Genomic DNA, 22,488 nt, shown 5'->3' with positions numbered 1-22,488 from the left:
AAGTGAAATGAATTTCACTCAATAGAAGAACGAGTGTAAAGTTGGTGTTAATATTATTTATTTATTTGTTGAGAGGAGTGTTAGTATTTCTCTTCTATGGATTATAGTCTTTCTTTATAGGCTTAAATAGATCTTTCGTCCCTGCAAATATAGGTCATTTGAATTTTCGTCCCTGAAGTTACTAATCCTTCCAATCTGCCACTGTAAATATTAATCATTTGAAAAATGGTCCTAATTACATCTGATTAGTAACTTCAAGGACGAAAATTCAAATGACATATATTTGCAGGGACGAAAGACCTATTTAAGCAACCCGCCTTACCCAATCATCACTTGCCACATGGGCACCACGTCGCTAATGACAACCCACCTCAGCAAAAAAAACCTAATTAGGATAAAAGTCAAATGATTAATATTTACAGTGGCAAATTGGAAGGATTAATAACTTCAGAGACGAAAATTCAAATGACATATATTTACATAGATGAATGACCTATTTAAGTTTTTTTATATTTCTATTGTAAACAAAGCCATCATCACACCTCATTACCGCAACACTATCATGTAAGAATAGTTGTTGCAGGTTAATCCTCAGCATTCGAGTCCAAACCAAAAAAATAATAAAAAATCGTAAACAAATAAAGTATACGAAAAATCAGCAATTTCTGCAAACACCAACTCACTCAAAGTAATTGACTACGCCCTGAAGCATGGCGAGGGCGAGAGCAGTGAGAAAGGGTTTGAAAGCACTTCAAGATTTGGAACTTCTCAAGCTCCTCAAATCCGAAATCAATTTTGAACTTTCTTCTAATCACTTTCAGGTTATTTCCATCTCCAAACCCATCAATTCATTCACTTAACTCAATAATCATATTCCATTTATTCACATTTTCATTCCTAATTTTCACGGATGCAGAAAGCTCAAACTGGTTCTTTAGGTGAATTTGTGGTGGATTCAGATTCACCAAATTCCAAAGATGTGATTTTGAGAAGAAAATGCAATTCGGGTGAGGAAATTGCGCTTTCGGCTATACTGGGTCCTCCTAACTATGAAAAGGATCTTATTTTTGTAAGGGATGTTTTCATGAAAGTGTGTATTAAAAAGCCAACCTTGTCCTCCATCTTGCAATTTGACTGTAAAGTTTATCAGAAGAATGATGAAAGCTCTGAATTTGATATCAACAACGCTTGTTATCTTAGATCACCTACATGTCTTAGCTCTTCCATTTACAGAGGGCCCTTATTCAGGTAAATTTCTGTAGATAGTCTTATTCATTTGCTTTATCAACAATTTTTGTGTTCAAACATTTTAGTCTATCGAGTACAGACACGAATCCCTGACACGGCACAAACACTGGTAATAATTTGAAAAAACGACATAATCCAATGTAATCACATGTGTTGGTGTCATGTCTGTGTTGGGCATTGACACATTTCAGACAATGGGCAGACCGTCGATTAGAAGTGTTGTGTCAGTGCTACAAAGCTTGTAATCCTCCTCCTTCACATTAGTCTCTATTAATGTGATTTCAACGTTAAGGGAGTGAATAGCTGTATTTTTTAAGCTTTAGGGATTACATAATGAACGTGTAGGGGAGATAGGGAATAAATTGACTGCACTTGGACTTGGAAATTCTATAGGGAACGTTAAAGTTTCACATACTTTTTGGGTGTGTTTCCAAGTTGGTTTTTGGAGGCTACGTCTATAGTTTGATATATACTTGATATTTTAAAAAAATGTAAAGGTCGCCGTGATACATGAGTATCGAAATATATAGACTTATAGTCTTCCAAAAACCAACTCACAAACACAAGGGGCCAAATAGGAGAGACGAGAAAGATTGATACTTCAGGAATTAACAAAAGGACATGCTGATGTTTTTTGGAGAGAAGTGACTATGAGATATGATTTTTTTTCCTATCTGCTTACTGATGCCATGTATGTTTATAAAAAGTTAGCTTTGACAACATTGTATGTGTTATTAATCCTTTTATATCCCTCGGGTAGGCTCTCTGGTCTGAGTAATTCAGTGAGAAAGTACTCATGTGGCTATTCATGACATCCACTATCTTATGGGGAATTTATGATATTTTACGTTTTTGATTCTGCACCATTGGGGGCTTAATAATTATAATCTGCAAGTGTTTCCCATACTTCAGTTACATTTGTAAAGACAATGGCTTGTTGGAAGCCTTAAGATACATGCTCCAACATATGGTTTTCCAGTTTAGGAGTAAGTTGATCTGCATTGAATTTACAATGTTTCTGATACATTTGACGCTGGCTGATATTCTTTAGTTAGCAAATAAAAACTTGGTGCTGTTGGAATATATGAAAAATATATTGATTGTGTCTTTGAGTGAATCCCGTATGACAGAGCTCAGTGGCAGACCCCAAAAACGCTACCACGAGATAGAAGATAGCAGGATTGCCTCTATTTTGAATTTTTATACAGTTTATATAATTTATACTATAAATAAATAAAAACTCAACAGTTAGTTGTGCCTCTGACTACTCAGACGGTGAAAACTAACTGCAGGGGTGAGACAAAGTGAGAGCGAAGAAGCTCAAAATGTTATTTTGGTGTTTTAGTTGCAAATTTCCTAAAATACCCACACAATTCGTGATCTGTAAATTTTAAGGGCCTTTTTTTAACACTTGAAATCACTTTCAGGCATAGTGGCCGCGACATCCACTCTTTTGGCCGCTACACTAAACAGCTCCACTACTGCATGTTCTGTAGCAGCCAGGGATCGCTCTGCTATGTTACACTGTTATAGCGCAATTTAGATTAACTTAAACTATCTCTTGGGAATGTTTTCCATATTTTCTTAAATATCATGTTTTGTTTCTTTATTTACTAATGATTAGGATTATATATTAGTATAAAAAAGGTTAGTGAAATACAACCAATATATCACTCACATAAACATTAATATAATTTTATTATACGAATTATTCATTTTACTCCTTAAAAAACTTAATCTAGAATTTCAACATGTGTTATAGATGACAGCTGTATAACCCTATATTTTTTTCCTCCATATCCATTTGATTATTGTAACCTCACCCATTCACCCTATATCTGCACACATTGTATCAAAATGTAACATTTTTCTAGTTCATTTATGCTGCAGGTGTTACTTTCATATAATCATCTTAATTACTTTTATGGCATGATCTCCTAGGCCCTCTCCCCAAATTCTCTTATATGGCTTTGCTTCATAACCTAAACCAGTATGTCTGACTATCCATCTAGGAATCTAGTAACCTCTATGTACCTTGAATACTCATATCCTAATTCATATGGCGTTTAGACGGCGTGCTGCAAGCAATATTCCTATATGTGTAGCTATTAGAAATGCATTTTCAGAGGATTACTCACCTTGACTCTAGTTCTTGCCTGTAAATTTGAAGCAACTAAGCAACACATTCAACTGTTACTGTTTCTTTCTCAAGTTGGATGTAAATAAGACTAACATTTCTGCATTTTAGAGTCTTTTTGACTGTTACTGGTCATCAATTTTCTGAACTGATTGTATAAAACTAAGCCTGTAAGAATTTAAGGACTTGTTTTTCATATTATTTAGTATGTTGAACGTGCTAGATCAGAAACTTTGTCTTTTCTTGTTACCTTTACAACTTATCCGCATAAGCTGGTTTTAACAATACCATCATTTTGAATTTTAGTCAAATCATTCATAAACTGTTTTGAGTCATTTTACTATTATAATCCTACTCATTGTTTTCTCTATATCATGTGCAGTGAATTGGATATTAACTTGCAAAAAGCATTCAAGGAATACCTGATAGACAAGGGAATAGGAGGAAGCTTGACCAATTTCCTTCTCCACTACTTACACACAAGAGAACAAAAGCAATATGTGAACTGGTTGAAAAAGGGTGAAGCATTCCTATCCAAAAACGAATCATTGAATCAATTTTCAGAGACACATTCTGCATAATTATGTAGAATTGCATTATAGCCAATATTAGCACATGTCCCCAGGGTTAGGAGTGTGGATCAGATGTTCCTTTTTTACCAATTTTGTTATCCAATAATTGAATTGCTAGAATTATGCTGAGGTAGTTCAACTTGTAATATTACAACAAATTTTTATGAATATAAAAAGGTCGAAAATAGAAGCTGTTTTATCAGGATCACTTTTAATAGTAGTGTCGAGTTCTTGATATTTTCATGCATCATTAAGTTGTTATGCATGTACGTTTAAAATGAGTTGGTGATTTTAGAAGAGCTGGATGTAAAAGAAGATATAAATACGCTTTTAATTTCCTCTCAAAAAAATTCTTTCAAAAAAATATTTCCTCTCAAAAAATATACACTTTTAATTTGAAAGAATTGGCTGCATGTGCGTTATGTTAATTGTGCAAGTATCTTAAAATAAATTATAAAGCAATATAGGAAAGCATCAAGTGATAACGATATGAAGTCTCCAAAAAATGATAACTATGATATCCGAAGTCCCAACTATGTTGCATCCTATAACTTTCACCTATCAATTGTGTCAGCACTCTAAAAAACTTATCAAGGAAATATACATACTCCCTCCGGTTGTAACATCCCGTTTTCCCAACGTAAAAATTTCATAACAATTATCAGAGTGTTTCATCACAAAACGGAATGTCACATTTCTAAAAATCATACATACAATAAATTAATATTTATCCTTCAAAATTCAATCAACAATTAGTTAATACTTTGCAGCGGAATTATTCATCATCTAAAATAGTCTTTGGCACGCAGGCCTTATCATAAAAGTCTCATAAATCTTAGTTCAAAAATAATTCTTAAACTTCAAAAGCAATACGTAAAGGAACAGAAAATAGTATTAAAATCCCCATCCCGTTACGTATCAGAGCACCTAAGGACACAGTGAGAGATAGTCACCCACGACCGCAGCTAATCTTGATTACCTGCAAGTTACCCATACGAAGAGCAGCATTTTCAAGCAGAAGGGGTGAGATTTCTCAAACAATAATATTAAGCTTATAAATCATAAATTACATTTAACAACTTAAATATCATTAGCATATCTTAAACTTCATTAACTAGCATCATTAATCTCCTACATTAGTCATATACTTCATCTTATATCATCTTAATCATAGACATAAACATCATCATATAACATCAGTTACTAATCATAAACATCGTCACATATATTAATCACAAACATCATCACATATCGTCAAATATTAATCATAAACATCATAGCATTATCAAACATAGCATTATCATAACAACTTCATAATCAATTCATGGTCAGCTTCATAATCAATCATCAACATCAACTTCGTATTCAAATTATAAATCAATCTTAACAACTTGACATCTTAACCTCTTGACAACTCGACATCTTAACCTCTTAACAATTCGACATCTTAACCTCTTAACAATTCGACATCTTAACCTCTTAACAACTCTACTCGACTATGCAACTTCAACTTCTTAAAATCATCTTAAATCATCTTGATATGCACATGCATGTGGTACCAATCAACAACATAAATGAGCGTAATTAGGCTCTTCAACGTATGAGCATAAAGCTGCCGGGCTTAAAGCCCCCAACGTAGTTTGAGCACAAGGCTGCCGGGCCTAAAGCCCCCAACTTTAATGAGCACAAAGGCTGCCGGGCCTAAAGCCCCCAACTTTAATGAGCACAAGGCTGCCGGGCCTAAAGCCCCCAACTTTAATGAGCACCTGCCGGGCCTAAAGCCCCCAACTTTAATGAGCACAAAGGCTGCCGGGCCTAAAGCCCCCAACTTTAATGAGTATGCAATGGACTCAATCTTCCTACAACTTGAACAACTTGAACATCATGAACATCTTATATGACCCCAATAATTTGGACGACATCTTACAACTTTACAACTTAGACCGACATTTACAACTTATGACATTAATGGTCAACAACAGCAAACAGCAACAAGTGCAGCATATAACAACTCTTATATAACACATCTTTAAATCACACAACTTCAAATAACACGTCTTTATATAACTCATCTTTAAATTACACATCTTTAAACCACACATCTTCAAATAGTACATCTTTAAATCATACATCTTCAGATAGCACATAAATTACACATCGTTAAATAATACATCGATTAAATTTCATTGCCACTGTTTTCTATCTAATTCCAGTGCTGCTACATGTATCTATTTTATTCCACTTAATTCTATTAATTCCATTACTCTATATTGTAAACTTTGAATTGGAATAGACAATAGCCATCACAGCAATGACTTTCATAAACGTTAACCACCAATTAATTATGACCCTAAGACCAAGAGCTAAAATATCACTCATATATATATATACACTGTGTGCACTTGAATTACAAAGTGGTACCAAGTCACAAAATAAATATCTTCCTAATCAACAAATTATAAATAAATCATTTAATAATTAGCCACTCTTTAAAATATGGATCTTATAATACATAGCTGCATATGTATGCATATAAAGTATACGGCTTCTATAGCTGAAACCGTGCCTACTCATTGGTGATGATATAATTAATAACTCATAAAATAGTTGCTTTTGTACAGTAAACCGAAGGCATAGGCAAAGAAACGAAGAAGATATATATTCAATTCATAACTCATTCGAGGAAATTAAAACCAACAGACAATATAAAACCCAAAAATTAATATGCCACAGGAAGGTTAAAAGGTATGAAGATTCACTTTTACTCATATATTTCAAACCACATCGTAATCATATATAAATCACGAAATCAATATGAAACATCACAATTAAAAAAATCGGCAATTGAACTTAGAATCACAACAACACAAATGGACACAAATTTATTCATAGATTGATCAAAAGAATAAGAAAACAATGAAAATTAACAACCTTTCACTACCCTTTATGAGTACACAACCCTTATGATGAATAAAACTCCCCCTTACATCAATTCAGCAGTTTTCCATCATCTAATCATCAATTCTCACTCAAACCCTAATTTCTCATAATCTCACAAACTCATCCTAAAACATGTTAGTTGCAATCTAATGATCTACATACTTAATATTAGTGAAAGATAGTCTCACCCTTACCTTAGATTGTTTTTCTGAATTCAAAAGCAGCGTTCTTCGTTCCTAGGGTTCTCTCTCTCTGAGTTCTCCTCTTTCTCCTCTTTCTCCAAAAAGCGGTTTAACGTAAAAACTCTTTCTAACCTAAGCTTCCTTATTTATAATACTAATCACTCTTCCTAAATCTATTTAGGCCCAATAACTTATTCTTATTTCTATTCTAACCTCCAATTTTACTTACACTAATAATTCTCGTATTCTAATAAATAATAGAATAATGCCACATAAAAAAATACTAACACCTCATATATATAAATAAATCACGTAAATAGATTCTAACTTAATAAAAAAAATAATTAAATAAAAGGAGGGCGTTACACCGGTCACTAATATAAGCAAAAGTTAACTTTTTAGATACATTGAATAATTAATGTATCTAACCTATAATAAAGACTAGATACATCAATTATTCAATGTATCTAAAAAGTTAAATTTTGCTTATATTAGTGACCGGAGGGAGTACAAGTAATGGGACTAGACCGGTGTCCAAGGCAACACTCAATGTGTACAACATTCTATGTCTCGTTATAACCTTCCAAATGAAAATTGAGTAAACAATCGATTACCCCTCGAAGATGTAACTTTCATAAAAAACATCCCAGAATTTTGCAAAACTTTAAGAAGATAACCAAAATTGTCAAAAGTCTCTCAAATAGCCCCCTCGGTTAATTTCCTCCATCCAACATGTTAACGTGATTGTTAACTGCTCACGTGGCACTGCCACATGGTCAAAAAAGTCACTTCACATCAAATGGAGTAATTTAATATATATTTTTATTATAAAAAAAAGCTGATTTTTTTTTATTTTCAAAATTAACATTCTCACTGACCTTGCAAATATCCTCTTCAAATTTAACAAAGTGTGGAATGAGGCAGTTAATCCTCAAACTTATGTGGTTAATAGAGCAAAATCTATGTTATATGATTGGCAAAGTGCTCACAACACACCTTGTGTACAACCACGACATGAAGGTGTTTTGAAATAGACTAAACCAACTGCTGGAAGATTTCAGTGTAATATTGATGTGTCTTTCTTTCAACATACTATCAAAGTTGACATATGAGTTTGTATAATTGATGATCCATACACTTTTGTTTTAGCAACAACAGAGTGACTCACACCAGTTTACGAGGTACATATCGGTAGGGGTGGGCATGGTTCAGTTCGAAATGAAAACTGAACCGAACCAAACTGAATTGTTTGCTAAATTTAAAATAACTTAACCAAACTGAACTGTTTGCATTTTGAACTGAACCAAATTATTTCAAACCGAACTGAACTGTTCTGAACTGAACCGAACAATTATTATTGGTACCGCTGAAAAAAATATAAAAAAACCAAACAAAATCGAATTTTAGTTACTGAACTGTTCCAAATTGAACCAGTAAAAATGAAAAATAAATTATATTAATTCAAATTGATAGAGAATATTCATCTATTTTAATATAAAATAAAGTTTTAAATTAATTTTTTGAAACAGTAAAAAAATTGACCAAAAATAAATGATATTAATTCAAATTGATAGAGAATATTGATACAATACGAATTCATTAATAATAAAAAAGAAGAATATGCGAAAAAACTCACAACACCGTCTTAATATCAAAACAACAATAAAGTAAATAATGCAAAAAAATATGACTATATTTAAGTTTCCATAATATTATGTCTCCTAATTTGTAACATTGATGACACCAAAATCACCGATCGAATCTACATTAGATTAAAGCTAATATGACAATATGAATCTAACAAACATCGCAACAACACACAGCATGCGATTTCCCTTATACTTTTAAATTAGATTTCATATTTTAATTATGATAATTTCAATTTTAATTAAAAAAATAATAAAAAATTGCAGCTATTTTTATAATGTTTATATTTACAAAGCTAATTTTTTAATATGTTAATTATTTAACTTTTTTAAGCAAAATAAGTTTTTTATTTAATTATTCATTTAAATAATTTTTTCTAGAAATTGATTTATTTAAAAGCTACTTGAACAATTTTTTATAATATGTTTTTTGACCAATTTATTTATAATTAGTTTTTATAGAAATTTGAATTAGTTTTTTTACTGTTTATTGAGAATGTAACTTTTTTATTTAAATATCTCTTTAATTAATTTAAATAGTAATAAATCTGAATTAGTTTTGAATTTTTTTTCCAAAATTATTTTTTAGAAATATTTTTTGGAAGTTAATTAATTTATATACTTTTAAATACTTAAAGTAAAAAACAATACATGGTTATTGTCACTAATAGCTGGTATCTAATCACTGGTTTTTTTTTTTCAAAAAAATACTTAATAATATCCAAAATGGGAGACATTAAAGGAAAATGCTGAAAAGGAGCTTTGATATTGATATGGGAGAAAATTCATGCTAATAGATAAACTCAAATATTTTTTAGTCACACCTAAAAAAAGTTTACACTCCAAATGATTAAAATAATCTTAAAATAAAATATATGATCTATTGTGTTATCCGACAAACGGAGTTTACGGTGGTGTATTTAAATTGAGTTTGCGTACTTGTACGTAAACTCATACACTACCGTAAATTGAGTTTACATACACTATACCGTGTATAACTCAATTCACATAAACCTCTAAAATCGAAGAAAAATACGAGCCTATGTAAACCGAGTTTATGGTAGTGTACATAAACTAAGTTTACATAATTCATGTAAACTGAGTTTTCATAAATTGAGTTTACGTTATACCTCTAAAATCAAAGAAAAAACATGAAATCGAAGAGAATCGAATAACAATTTCTGAACATAAAGGAAAACAACAAATTTTTTTTGAAGAAAAAACATGAAAACTCGTAAAATCATCATTTAAAAAAGCAGAATTTGTTTGAGATTGGTCACATATATTGATGTTTGTGAGAGAGCAGATAAATATTTAAAGATGAAAAAGGAGTTTTGCAAATTATATGCACGCATGAAGTTGAATTGGGAAGTGTGCTCCTTCTTAAAATCTTAGGTTCCATTCTCCCGATGCTAATTTGGGTGAGCTAGTTTAGCTTATTCAAGAAAAAAAAATTATATTCACAAGAGCAATTATAGTATTATTAATAAAATTATGCCTTTTTGGTCAAAAAAAATTAAATTATGCCTTTATTACGGCCTTAGAAATACCGTTTGGTACCCTATAAATACCATTTGGTACCTATATCGAGTATTCAGTAGTTCTACATCGAACCCTAGAAATTTAGCGGCTTTACATTGGAGCCTTAGTTCAACTAAGAAGTTAGGTACTCCGAGGTAATTTTCTCAAATTCATCATTGTTGCTCATGTTATCATGTATACAAATCTTCATTTTTGTCCATGTATTTATTTTCATTTGTTTTTCTTTTATGTGATACCATTATTTTGATAAAACGATGTGATTTTGTCGATCTCACTCATTAATGGATCGATCATCATTTCGCTTTCACTATGATTATGTCAATGACACACCATAACTCTGTCGATGTCAAACAGTAATGGACCGATTGTCAATGACATGTCGTGATTATGTTGATCTCACCCATTGATGGATCAATTGTCAGTGACACGCCGTGATTCTGACGATCTCATCCCCCAATCAACCGATTAGGTTTCACTGTCATCCATTAATTAATTTTGTGATTTTGTCAATCTCATCCACCAATCAATCGATTAGGGTTTCATAGTCACCCATTAATTTTTATTTTTATTTTTATTTTACAAAAAGACCACCTGAGAAGAAAATCAACGGTCCACAATTAATCAAGTCAAAGTGGACCCCAAGTCAAGATCTTGGTCCCACACCACAACCTTTTATTTAAATGACCAAACAACCCTCACTCATTCGTCGCTTTCACTACGAATAGCAACATTTTCACACACTCTTCTACTTTCAGCTTCGCTTTTGCTCTGAATTCTGTAATTTTCACACACTCTTCTACTTTCAGCTTCGCTTTTGCTCTGAATTCTGTAACAACACAAAACCCTAGGTACTCACTCGCTCGCATTTCTCGCACTTTTTTTTCCCTCCATTTTCGTTTTTTCATTTTGTCTTTTTCAGTGTATGAACCAGGGTTTCAAAAGTTTCAACATTGCGCATTTATTGTTACTTTTGTTCATTTTTGGTTTTGGTTTTGAATGTTACTATCATTGTTTAATGCTTCATTCATTAATTGCTGCTGGTGTTGTTGGTTAGCACTAATTGTTTGTTTAATACACTTGTACTTGTTGGATATTCATTCAATGCATTTTGTGGTTGTTGGAATTCCAAGCATTGATTATGTTATTTATTTGTTCTTGTACTTGGTGGTGGTTCTTTTGATGGGTTAATGATACTGTTGGCAATTCGGGATGTGTTGTTTTGTTATGTTGTTACTGATTTGTGTTTTTTCAGGAAATAGTTACATGGATAACATGGCTTGGGATCTATGGAGTTCACCTTTTGATCAAGGTTTTTTTAATTTATTGTCTTTGGCTATTGATTTGATGGATCATTATGGTGTTCTATGAAGAATGGTTTATTGGGTTGCTTGAAATTCTTTTAATTTTGTTTTTTGTTGCTATTTTTGGCATGTAATTTGCTGATGTTAGCTTTCGATGATGACTATAACTACTCCGAGACTCTTGACTGGTTTGGTTGCTTTGGCTGTGGCTATGGTAATTTTTCTTGTATTTACTCACCATGTATTTTGTTTGGTCTTTTTTGAGTGTTTTCCGTGTTGGTACTTTGTATTTACTGAAGCTTTTTGTTGAGTTTTGCAGATGATATGGAGGAAGATGCCAAGAATGAGAAATGCTGTGTTCAGGTTTTGAGATGTATGATCACCAACGCAGATAATGAGATTGAGCAATTGGAAATGAATCTCGTGTCCCTTCAGAATGAATTGGCCTGGACTGAAAATGAAAACTGGCCTGAAATATGCTGCAATGGTTTGACAGAAAAAATCAACCAGCTTGATGTTGCAGTTAACACTTTGAAGAGTGGTCATGCTGATGATGCAGAGGTGCAGCTACTATTGGATAGTGGACCAGCTGAGAGACTTCATGAAATAGTGAAGGCATTATATAAAGACCGGTTTCAAGATGCACATGGCCAGGTTTAACTATTGTTCTTTACATAACTCAGGATGCGACAAGAGAATGTGTTAGGATATGGGACAAGGATGAGTTTATTAGGATATGAGATAAAAAGTTAGTTAGGATAAAAGCCAACCTTTACAGCTGCAGTCTGGCATGTTAAAGCCTGTTTAAGATGTGTATGCTTATTTGATGTGTTTGCATAGAGATTGCATAACATGTTTACTAGTTTGGTACACAATTGCTTATAACATGATAATTATATAATAGTTCTGCCTCTCTCTAGCCCAAAGCCGTGATTCATGCGTTGAATATGATATATTTTTATATTCATATAGTGAAGATCTATCCTAATAATAGCATTTAAAATGAAGCTTGAGTATGTCCAATTAAAGATTTTGGCTTATGCAGTATACTTGTCATTTAAAAGTAAGCATACTTTGAGTTAGCGATGTACATGAGTCTGTGCTTGCTCAAGTTTCTTTATAGTTATTATTTTCAATTCTATGTCCAGTCATCCTACACTTTTTTGGCCAATGTTGATTGAGTTTAACAGTGAGCAGAGCACTAAAAATGTCATTGCTTCCATCCTGAATTCCCCAAAACCTGTAGCTGGCTATTCTAGTTAGAGGATTTCTATCTTCTTAGGTTACTAAAGGTTTAATTTTTTACATAATGTGCCTTGAACCCTTGTTAAACTTGTCTCATTCATTGGACCTGATTGGATTTTTTTAATGCAGGATTTGCTCGCAATATCTCTTGTGAGAAGTCCTGATTTGGGGTTTGTTGGCTGTGTACCTTACCAGTCTGGGAGGATGATATTATCTGATACATTAGATGATAAAGTTACGGGAGATGAGGATGTCGATGATAAAGTTACGGGAGATGAGGATGTCAGGCAAAGCCAACTTGTTGCTACAGATACACATCAAATCTTGAATCCGTTTTTGTCTAAGGTGCAACAAGTTGTTTCCTCTTGTAATCAATTTAAAGCTCTTAGATGTGGCAGTTTTACTTTTCTATTTGATTTTAATCAAGGTATTCTGTTCATTTTATTTTGTTAAATTGTGCAGGAAAAGAATACAACTCTCAAAGAAAATGTGTTCTCAGATGATCGTAGACTAGCGATTATCAAGGGGAGCCAACACATTGCTAGTGAAACGAAGGTGAAAAAACCCTTTTTGTCTAAGGGAAACAAAAATGTTCCAAGTGAAACCAAGGTGCAAAAAAAAACCCCTTTTCCCTCTTAATCAATTTAAACCTCTTCGATGTTGTAGTTGCAATTTTCTATTTGACTTTAAACAACGAATTCTGTTCATTGTTTGTTCTTAAAATGTACAGGAAGTAAATATACCTGTTAAAGAAAGTGTCTGTTCTGATGATCATAAACTAGCGATTATCAAGAGCCAACTCATTGCTAAAAATACTGGTCAAATTTTGAATCCATTTTCATCTAAGGGCAATGGAAATATTGCAAGTAATGCCAAGGTACGAAAATTTACCACTTTTCATCAATTTAAACCTTTTGGATTTTTCTACTTTGATTTTAAACAAGGTATTCCGTTCATTGTTTTTTCATATAAATTGTGCAGGAAGAGAATACAAATCTCAAAGGAAATTTATGCTCAGACGATTATAGACTTGCAATTGTCAAGGAGAAGGAATTGCATCTGCATTCTGATTTAGCTCAAAAGCTGTGCGATTTTGTTCCAAAAGCTGCACGAAGAGCGCGCAGGAAAGAATGCAAGGTTGCTCCAGACGAAGACTTGGAGTCTATGAGCGTACCCCTACAAATTGTTTATCCTAAAAAAATGTGTTTTGCTGATACAGAATCAAGCGCCTTAAAAGAAAAGAATGGTAACAATGCCATGCAAGTGGCAAAGATTGATAAGGCCACCCTTACTGCTGAAAATACTGCGCTAATTTCAATGACAGGGTTGCAAACCGAGAATGCCCTGTGTACTAGGTTACAGCTGACCGATAAAGAGGAGCCACAAGCGCAAGACCTAAAATCCAAACTTTCTGTTAACTTCAGCATGTCCAGAAAACGTATTCCTCTGAAGATGAAAGCCCAGGGAAATAAGAAACCTGAATTTGAGGCATGTTCTGCCAGAGGACCACTTTCTTTAGAAGTTATTCCAAGCACATCTAATATTGTATCAACCAAGAGGCAGCGGAAACCAAAAACCTGTACTGCTGGTACACTCATAAATGAGCATGAAGTTGAGGGTAATTCTATTGTTCCTTCTGACAGTGATAATGTATTAACCAAGAGGCAGCGGAAGTCGAAAACCTCTGCTGGTATGATCTTAAATGAGCCCATCAACAGTAAAAGTAAGAAGAGGGCTTTGCAGCCGGGCCAACACGGAACTGATGGTAAGGCTGTTGTTCTTTATGACAGCAAATTTTCTGAATTACAAAAGAAAAGACAAGTTCCGGAGAATTCAAATCGGGTTCCATTGGATAATGGAAGCCAGTATAATGGGAGCTTAGCTTTGGTCTCTATTACCTCGATGAAAACTACAGAATCCTTGATGAAAGTGACAATGCCTAAATTGAGGGAAATGGCAAAGAATCTCGAAATGAAAGGATTCTATAAGGATAAGAAAGCAGATTTGGTTGAAAAATTACTTAAGCAACTTAGTGGCCTCTGAGCTTACATTGGGATTAATAGTGATACCCCATTTTTGCCATGCTTTTCTGGGTATCAATTGTTTTTTTTTGGTTAGGGCCAGTGCTTCTTTGGCATAGGATTCAAACATAGTTGTGAAAAATACATAGGCAGGCTAAAATGGATTGTGACAGGATTTTGTACAACTTATAGAAAGAATACTTTTTTTGTGTAAATGAAAGGAAGTATAGGTTTTCTTCCTTGTAGCTGGTAAGTCATTTCAGCCTCATTGGAGACTTGAAACTTTGTTGTTGTCTCACATTGATCTGCTCTTTGATCCAAAATTGGTACCATGCTCAACCTATCTCAATTGCGCACTGCAGCTGTTCTAATACACCTTGTGATGTTTTTTTTGAAGGAAATACACCTTGTGATTTTATTTCTAAAAAAGAGTAATGATAAATTGGCTCAAATGTTTTTTTAATAATAATTTTACTGCTTTATATTAAAAATATAATAAAAACAAATGTATTATATTTTCATTAAGATTAAAGCGATTGTTCATTATGTCTTCACTTCCAAGGAAATTATTTTTGGCCATAATGCAGTGTTTTTGGAAAATCATCAGTCTAAATGCCTAGAGGCGTATATATATAAACAAAAAACAAAAAAAAACACAAAATTACACATGTTTTTGCCAAGGGAAGACAATCACTGTTGTCCAAGTGAAGGACTGTAGAAAACACGACTTTGTGCAATTGCAATGCGTTTTTGTGGATCATTCAGATTTTCATCCCAATGTGTTGACGGTTCCCTGAAAACCAAACATATCGTCATGACAATTATCAAATATTATATTTTTTTTAACATTTTAATTCAAAAAATATATATTTTCCTATTGTCTAGTGGTCATTTGTATCACACTATGTCGGTTCAAGTCTAGACATGAAAAGGTCTCGAAACAAAAAAAATGAGAAGATACTTCAAATAAACATATTTTATATTAAAACGAGTTAAAATTGCGACTAATTATAAATAAAGAAGATAAACGACAATATTTCTTAATCACAAAACCCCGTGATTTATCAACTACAAACTAGTCTATCATAAATTAAAAAAATAAAAAAAAATTAACATAATATTTCTTGATCACAAAATCAGAATTGAACTCTCACAGTTCATATTTCATTTTCTTAGCAGTCCTGTTGTGCACCTCCTGTTCTTCGGGTTGATTATCACCACTCTGTGCCCTCTTTGAATATGGAGGCTCATCAGAATCAGACACTTCACACGCAAACTTATAAACAAATTTTGCAACATCAGGATCAGTCTTATCACCAGGAAACTTCAAAATCATCCCCTTGAAGTGGTTCTCAATGTTTTCTTTTCTAACTGGATCATTCAAGTACGTAACAAAGTTACGACGACAACTCTCTTTCGCAATGTCACCAAACGCCTCCATTGCTTTCTTAAATCCCATCTCACGATACTTAGAGATGGCAACTATTCCCTTAGACTTACAATCCTCCTCATAAAGCTTATAAGCCTCAATCTTTAACTCATTTTTAGGCTTTTGGTATCCATAAAGAGGACCTAACTTTGCCCTCAAGTCTTCGTCGATTCTTACATATTCCGTCTCCATCTCCTTTTGTCGTCTCTTTAATTCCGCAATCTCAAAGCGAGGCTTTTGGTATCCATCACGAGGACCTAAATTTGCACTCAAGTCGTCGTTGATTCTTACATTTTCCATCTCCATCTCCTTTTGTCGTCTCTTTAATTCCGCAATCTCGAAGCAAACGCGCGTGCGAGCTAGCCTACGAGAAGCAGCATAATCAACCAGCACTTGTGCTAAGTCAACATGAGCTTTTGTCAATTCCTTCTTTTCTAGATTCTTCTTTTTTATCCTAGTGGATGCCTCCACCAACGTTTTCTGACCTGAACCATTCAAACACACAATAAAGTCGACGTAGTGGCAGAAATCATAAGGCAGTAAACATTGAAATGATTGACTAGTCCTCCTTTTACTAAGTTACCTGAATTTAAAAACTTAAAAAACAATTAAACTATGAACTTAACAAAAGCATATTCACAAACTATTTAAGAAAAACCTAGTAGATTAACCAAAAAGTAGACACAGAACACACGGATTTATGATTAATCATATATAGCAAACCTTTTGGAAAAAGAATATCACATGCATTGTACCGTCGTAGAAGAGGGACTTGCTTTTTTTCGCGATCACAATCCTCAAGCCATGAGGTTTTAACAACATAATAGACACCTAGAGAAATAACAGTTCTCACTACATCCTTCCTTTCCCTGTAGAAACACAAATGCATGAGAAGATAGATCATAAATAGTGGAAAAGGAATATGGTTTGCCAAATTAAATCCATAAAAAAGCCATATTTGTGAAACTAACATCCAGGAATCATCTACATTGATACAGCTAGAAAACTAACAAATAAATTCAGAGAAACTATCAATACACAGAAACATTATAAGTATCCATTAAATTTATTCTTAATATCAGAATAGACTTACGTATCTGTCGGATTCCCAATTACTATGTGTGTCAACTTATCATTTAAAGACAAGCATTGGGAGCCTCCACCTTTACGCACCATATTAATTAGCTTCTCCATTTCAGAAGCTTCAAAACCAACAAGTGATATTCTGCAATCTGCTAAATACCGGTCATTTTCATCAGATTCAGAATCATTGGCCACAGCCCGATTAAAGTTCAATTCATTGATGGTCTGTAATGGAGGTGCTTCAGCATCTGCCTCTTTAACAAATAATGGAACATTTGAAGATAAAGATCCACTCTGAACAGGGTAGGATTCCTCATTCAGACATGCTATCCATATAAAAATACGAAAAATAAAATGAAAATCAACCAGTCAGCCAAGCTTATCTATGGTAACATTGAAAATCTATCAAGAAAATAAGTGCAACGAAATGAAAGAATAACGGAAACATACTCTAAAAAATGAAGTCATATTGTTTAGTTCAAAACCCAAAAGGTACCAAAACATATAGCATTAAAGCATGAAAGTTACCTATTTGAGCAATAGATTCATCAAACCATTTCATTGTCACAATATTAATATGGCCCCAAAATTTTGCCATCTTATGCTTATCACCTTCAGGAGCGTAAGAACAGTCAAGAACACAAATATTCACCATGTTCAAACCTCAATAACAGATCTTTGAATTGAGATACTGAATTCAATCAGAAAGGATCAGACGCACAGAAAATAAGAACAAAACGTTCACACTTTTCACTAATTGTAAGTACAGAAGGGATAGTAATCCCTAAGGCAGTGCAGTAGAAGACAGGAAACTGAGACAAGCAAAATTCAAAATAACACTTTACAATACAAATCATATATAAAAACCTGTCTTCGCAAAAGGTTCACTAATACAGATACTGTTAAACAAAATTTCAACTTTAATTTGCCAGCTAATGTAGAAAAAAGATTTAAGCGATCAGAAACTTCACTTCAGACTGGTAGAAAACATATATAAATAGGTGCAATTCATACTAACAGATTAAGAATAAACAACAAATACTTGAATACCACCAAGTATCATGCGTCAAAGCATGTAATCCCGAATTCTTGCCTAATTGAATCCTAGTTATTATTACTAGTTTAAACTCAACAGTCACTGATACAGAATCTACAGGATACTGTGAAACATAATTTGAACTTAACAGCTAGCGTGGAAAAAATAAATCAAAAAATCCGTTGCAGATGCTAGAAATACATATAAATAGATAACATTCATTCTAACAGATAAGAATAACCATAACAAATAGTTAAATACTGTCATGTATCAATACATCAAAGCAGGTTATCCTGAATTCTTGTAAAAATGAATTTCAGTTCCTACTTATTTAAACTCAAAATATTAATAAAATTCGTCAATATAAGCGGAGGTATGGTCTAAATATAATGATAATTGATAAGAACCAACAATGGATGTTCTCTAAAAGGTAGTAGACTAATAGATCAACATATTTAGTCAACTGATTATTAATAAGTGTGAACAAGGGTAGCCTTAAAGTCTCAAAAAGTAGATATTATCATTTGTGCAAGACAAGGAAAATGTTAATGTAGACATGGGATCTCTAGCAAGAAGTTAATGAACTGACTACAGAAATGACCTTAAAGCAAAATTGTGAAAGACATTTATGGAGCTGACAGTGAAGCTGCAGGAAAAAAAAAATGGTATAAATCAAGGAAGATTTTCTCTCCTCTTCTCAAGGAACATTTAAATATTTTCATGTCTGAAAGAAACATCATTATTTGATAGACTTATCAAAAGGATATATTAGAAATCAAATGTGTGCACTTCTTTGTCAGTTCTGCAGAGTATTTTCCACCATTTTGTAAAATAAGCTTTTCCATCTCTTTGCGCTTATCTGAAAAAACTCAGCAAATTAGCATCTAACAGAGAAGCATTCTATTATGACCAATACAAATAATAGACAAAATTTACAACCTGCTCGGATTCCAGTCACACAGATCTTTAACCCATAGAAAGGAAGAACCTTATATGACTCATGAGAAACAACTTGATGCTCATCTGAGCATTGCTTTAACCATTCATAAGTAACTATTGGTTTTTTCAGGACATCCAAAGCCCACTGAAAGACAAAACATGGTGTATATTAGATTATATAGCATAAAAATAAATATAACAATCAAAATCTCCTCAAAGATTACATATGCGTGGAATTGGTTTACTAAAGCAAGCAAAACAGACAACTTTAATATTTACAATAGGAAGATGAACTTATTAGTGGTCATCTAGATGCAGTGTTGAGATTTATCCAAGCCCGAAACTAAATGAGATAGACCAAGAAACAGAATATATGAGCACCAATAAGAGTCATATTAGCCATTACAAATCCCCAACAATTTGGGAGATAAACCAAGCAAAAAAAAAAAAAAAGTGAAGGCCTAAGAAAAATGTTTGTTGCAGCCAACAGCGCATAAAGGACTAAACTTATGATTTTGCCACTATTGTGCATTATTTATTCAATATATGTGTGCTTTTCTACTAAAAACTTGTACTACAAGTTTTAATTGCACTACAAATATTATATTGCTTCTATTTCAGTTATGTATAACACTGAGATGTACAATGATTGACACTTACATTATACATATTCAAGTAGATAAAGATTTTCACTCTGATTCTTTACTAATTTTACAATACCATAAAATAATACAACCAGTGAACTAACATAAGCTTCAAATTAGAAATGAAATCCATCTGTAGTTCAAGATAAATTAGACACTGAAAACATCATCTTTGACATAAAAAAATTAGCCTAAAAGATTTATACTACTACCTAAACTACTAGCCAAAAGAAGAGTTAATTAACGGCAAATATGACCAGAATCTTCCTCCCTTAGACTAGATGCTTTTTACATTGATTCGTACATGCATAACTGCATACAATTCACTAAGTGTTTTTATGTTATACATTGGGGGATAGGATAATAATGTGCAACAGAGGATAAAACATATAAAAAAGTGTATATCATAGTTAAGAATAATATAAAAACATGGAACAAAAGCTTCATATACCAGACCTTGTACTCTGGAGCCAAAACATTTTTTACGATGACATAGTTTAAATCTGATGACGGTTTAGTTTTTAGAGCTTCCCCCATTTCTATCATTAATTCATCTATCTTGACCTGCAAGGTCACATACAATAAAACTTCCAATTGAGAGCAAAAAACGGAACGGAGGAGTGAAGCCTAAAATTCCAAGAGAAAATACTGATAACTTAAACCTTAGGATTTTAGAGGGTTTTGGAGGGAAAAGCTTAAGAGTGCTAATTCTATATTTTAATATATATTTGACATTAAAAAAAAAAAACTAAGAACAATATGATACATGAGAGTGTGTTACCTTCTGATCCGCATCAAACCCACATGCAAGTATTTTGACAGCCTCCATAGTAAAGCAGCAAGTGAAGGTTTGTTTAGGCAAAGGAAGAGGTCTTCCTTCTTTAGCACATTGAAGAACACATTTATAACCTACTCAATAATAAAAGAAACATAACTGAGTAACAACAACTACTTTAACTTTCACTATGAAAATCAACGTTACTACACATGTATATAAACACGGAGTGTGACTGCGTTTGAGTGTATATATAGATTATCATTGAATGCTTAAACCTTATCAAATTGCCAAAAATGAAACCTAAACGCTCTAATTGTCCAATCTAAACTAAAACAAAAAATCTATCATAAGAAAATTCTTCCCCTCATATCACGTGACGAAAGTGCAACAAAAATGTGTGGGATCTTTGCTAGTTGTTTCCTATGTAGCAACAAAAAATGTGTGGGATCTTTACTAGCTGTTTCCCATGTAGCAACAAAACTTCAGATGGAAGACGTGTTTGTGTCATGGACACCGCACCAACCTCAGTAGCATGGACAATGTATGATGTCCAACATAGAAACAACACTGACACATGTGTATATTCAGTTATTTCCTTTTCTCAAATTATTAAGTGTATTAGTGTCGTCTCTGCGCTTCATATTTATATGTAGTTACACTTAATCTGTTCAATTTTCTAGAATTATGACAGGACACATGTTCTCAAATTATTAACGATAACAGTGTCGTGTTTGTGCTTCATAGACAAATGTAGTTACACTTAATCGGTTCAATTTTCTCGAATTATGAGTGGCATAGATCTTTAATTAACAATACATACCAATCATCTTACAGCCTTTGGATTTAAGTTCTTCAAATTTATGCTGAAAACAAAAAAAAAACAACAACATTAACAACAAACAACAAATCGAAGAGTGAAATTGATGATCATGCGCAAGAAATTACAACTATGTACGTGTTTCCGGCAAGAAATTATATGATAATCGTTTTCGCCGTTGCGGGAAAGATCAAAACCAATGTGAACTTGAGCACCGTTATCTTCAACGGCCTTGTGAACTGCGTCAAATTCGTCGGGTGGAAATAGGTGTCGCGATATGAACACGTTTAACTCTTTAAATAACTCCGACATCTTCTCTTTATCCCTCGATTAAATTTTGTGATTTGAATTAGGTTAAACGATAGAGAATTACAAGAGTGGAAGTTGATAACGCGCGAATGGATGGCGCTGATACTCTCGAAAACAAAATTCTTCGTATTTACACTGTATATCCCATATCATAGGGAATAATAATGGGATCCGTAGTTTTTTTCCCTTTCAACAATGGTTTGCTTCGTTATCTCTTTTATGTAAAATTGATAATGAAAAGGGTGAAAGATGTTTTTAGCATCTATAAATATTAAAACTTTTTTGTACCAGAAAAAAATATTAAAACTTTTTGTTTTAATTCACAGGGGTGTTTGTTTCAAGGTTAAGAATGATATTCCCGGGAATACATGATTAGGGAATGATTATACCCATGTTTGTTATGAGGGTTGAGGAAGAATATTCCTAGGTATAAAAGTTCTTGGGAATGAAGTAACTTCCCATAACTTTCCTTATTCCCATGAAAAGAGGTGGAAATGTGCATTTCCATGATATTATGCATAAATTTTAAAAATAAAGTTGTAACTTTCAATTTTATCAGGAATGTCAAGTTATTTGCCAAACACTTTTTTTAACAAATACCCAGGAATCAAATTTTCAT

The 22,488-nt window shown here is 33.0% G+C and overlaps 3 protein-coding genes across 6 annotated transcripts; 2 read left to right on the top strand and 1 right to left on the bottom strand.

Annotated features, from left to right (window-relative positions):
- Positions 1-502: 502 nt before the first annotated feature.
- On the top strand, positions 503-4,165 carry LOC146909767 (Mitochondrial glycoprotein family protein). Its single transcript, XM_085723015.1, has 3 exons — positions 503-821; positions 917-1,248; positions 3,768-4,165. Exons 1-3 carry the CDS (start codon positions 711-713, stop codon positions 3,964-3,966), a joined length of 642 nt encoding a protein of 213 aa, XP_085579141.1. The 5' UTR covers positions 503-710; the 3' UTR covers positions 3,967-4,165.
- Positions 4,166-11,055: 6,890 nt separating this feature from the next.
- LOC146909766 (uncharacterized) lies at positions 11,056-15,177 on the top strand. 4 transcript variants are annotated; one of them, XM_085723011.1, is made up of 8 exons: positions 11,056-11,115; positions 11,520-11,576; positions 11,717-11,782; positions 11,888-12,222; positions 12,943-13,158; positions 13,276-13,422; positions 13,544-13,690; positions 13,795-15,177. In XM_085723011.1, the coding sequence occupies exons 2-8, from the start codon at positions 11,531-11,533 to the stop codon at positions 14,854-14,856; spliced, it is 2,019 nt and encodes a 672-aa protein (XP_085579137.1). In that variant the 5' UTR covers positions 11,056-11,115; positions 11,520-11,530; the 3' UTR covers positions 14,857-15,177. The 4 variants fall into 4 exon arrangements, with proteins under 4 accessions (XP_085579137.1, XP_085579139.1, XP_085579136.1 ...); XM_085723013.1 differs by lacking the exon at positions 13,544-13,690; XM_085723010.1 differs by having other exon boundaries at positions 11,056-11,576.
- A 632-nt stretch (positions 15,178-15,809) lies between these two features.
- Positions 15,810-22,113, bottom strand: LOC146909765 (uncharacterized). Its single transcript, XM_085723014.1, has 10 exons — positions 21,699-22,113; positions 21,564-21,606; positions 20,747-20,874; positions 20,422-20,529; positions 19,322-19,466; positions 19,150-19,241; positions 17,875-17,968; positions 17,357-17,672; positions 16,987-17,132; positions 15,810-16,748 (listed from the first exon to the last, which is right to left on the bottom strand). Exons 1-10 carry the CDS (start codon positions 21,870-21,872, stop codon positions 15,985-15,987), a joined length of 2,010 nt encoding a protein of 669 aa, XP_085579140.1. The 5' UTR covers positions 21,873-22,113; the 3' UTR covers positions 15,810-15,984.
- Positions 22,114-22,488: the final 375 nt, after the last annotated feature.

The sequence above is a fragment of the Medicago sativa genome, chromosome 7 (assembly GCF_051527215.1).
Source record: "Medicago sativa cultivar Bolivia chromosome 7, Bolivia_mono, whole genome shotgun sequence".
Lineage (NCBI taxonomy): Eukaryota > Viridiplantae > Streptophyta > Magnoliopsida > Fabales > Fabaceae > Medicago > Medicago sativa.
Note: the sequence above shows the minus strand (reverse complement) of the source record. Positions and strands in the feature narration are given on the sequence as shown.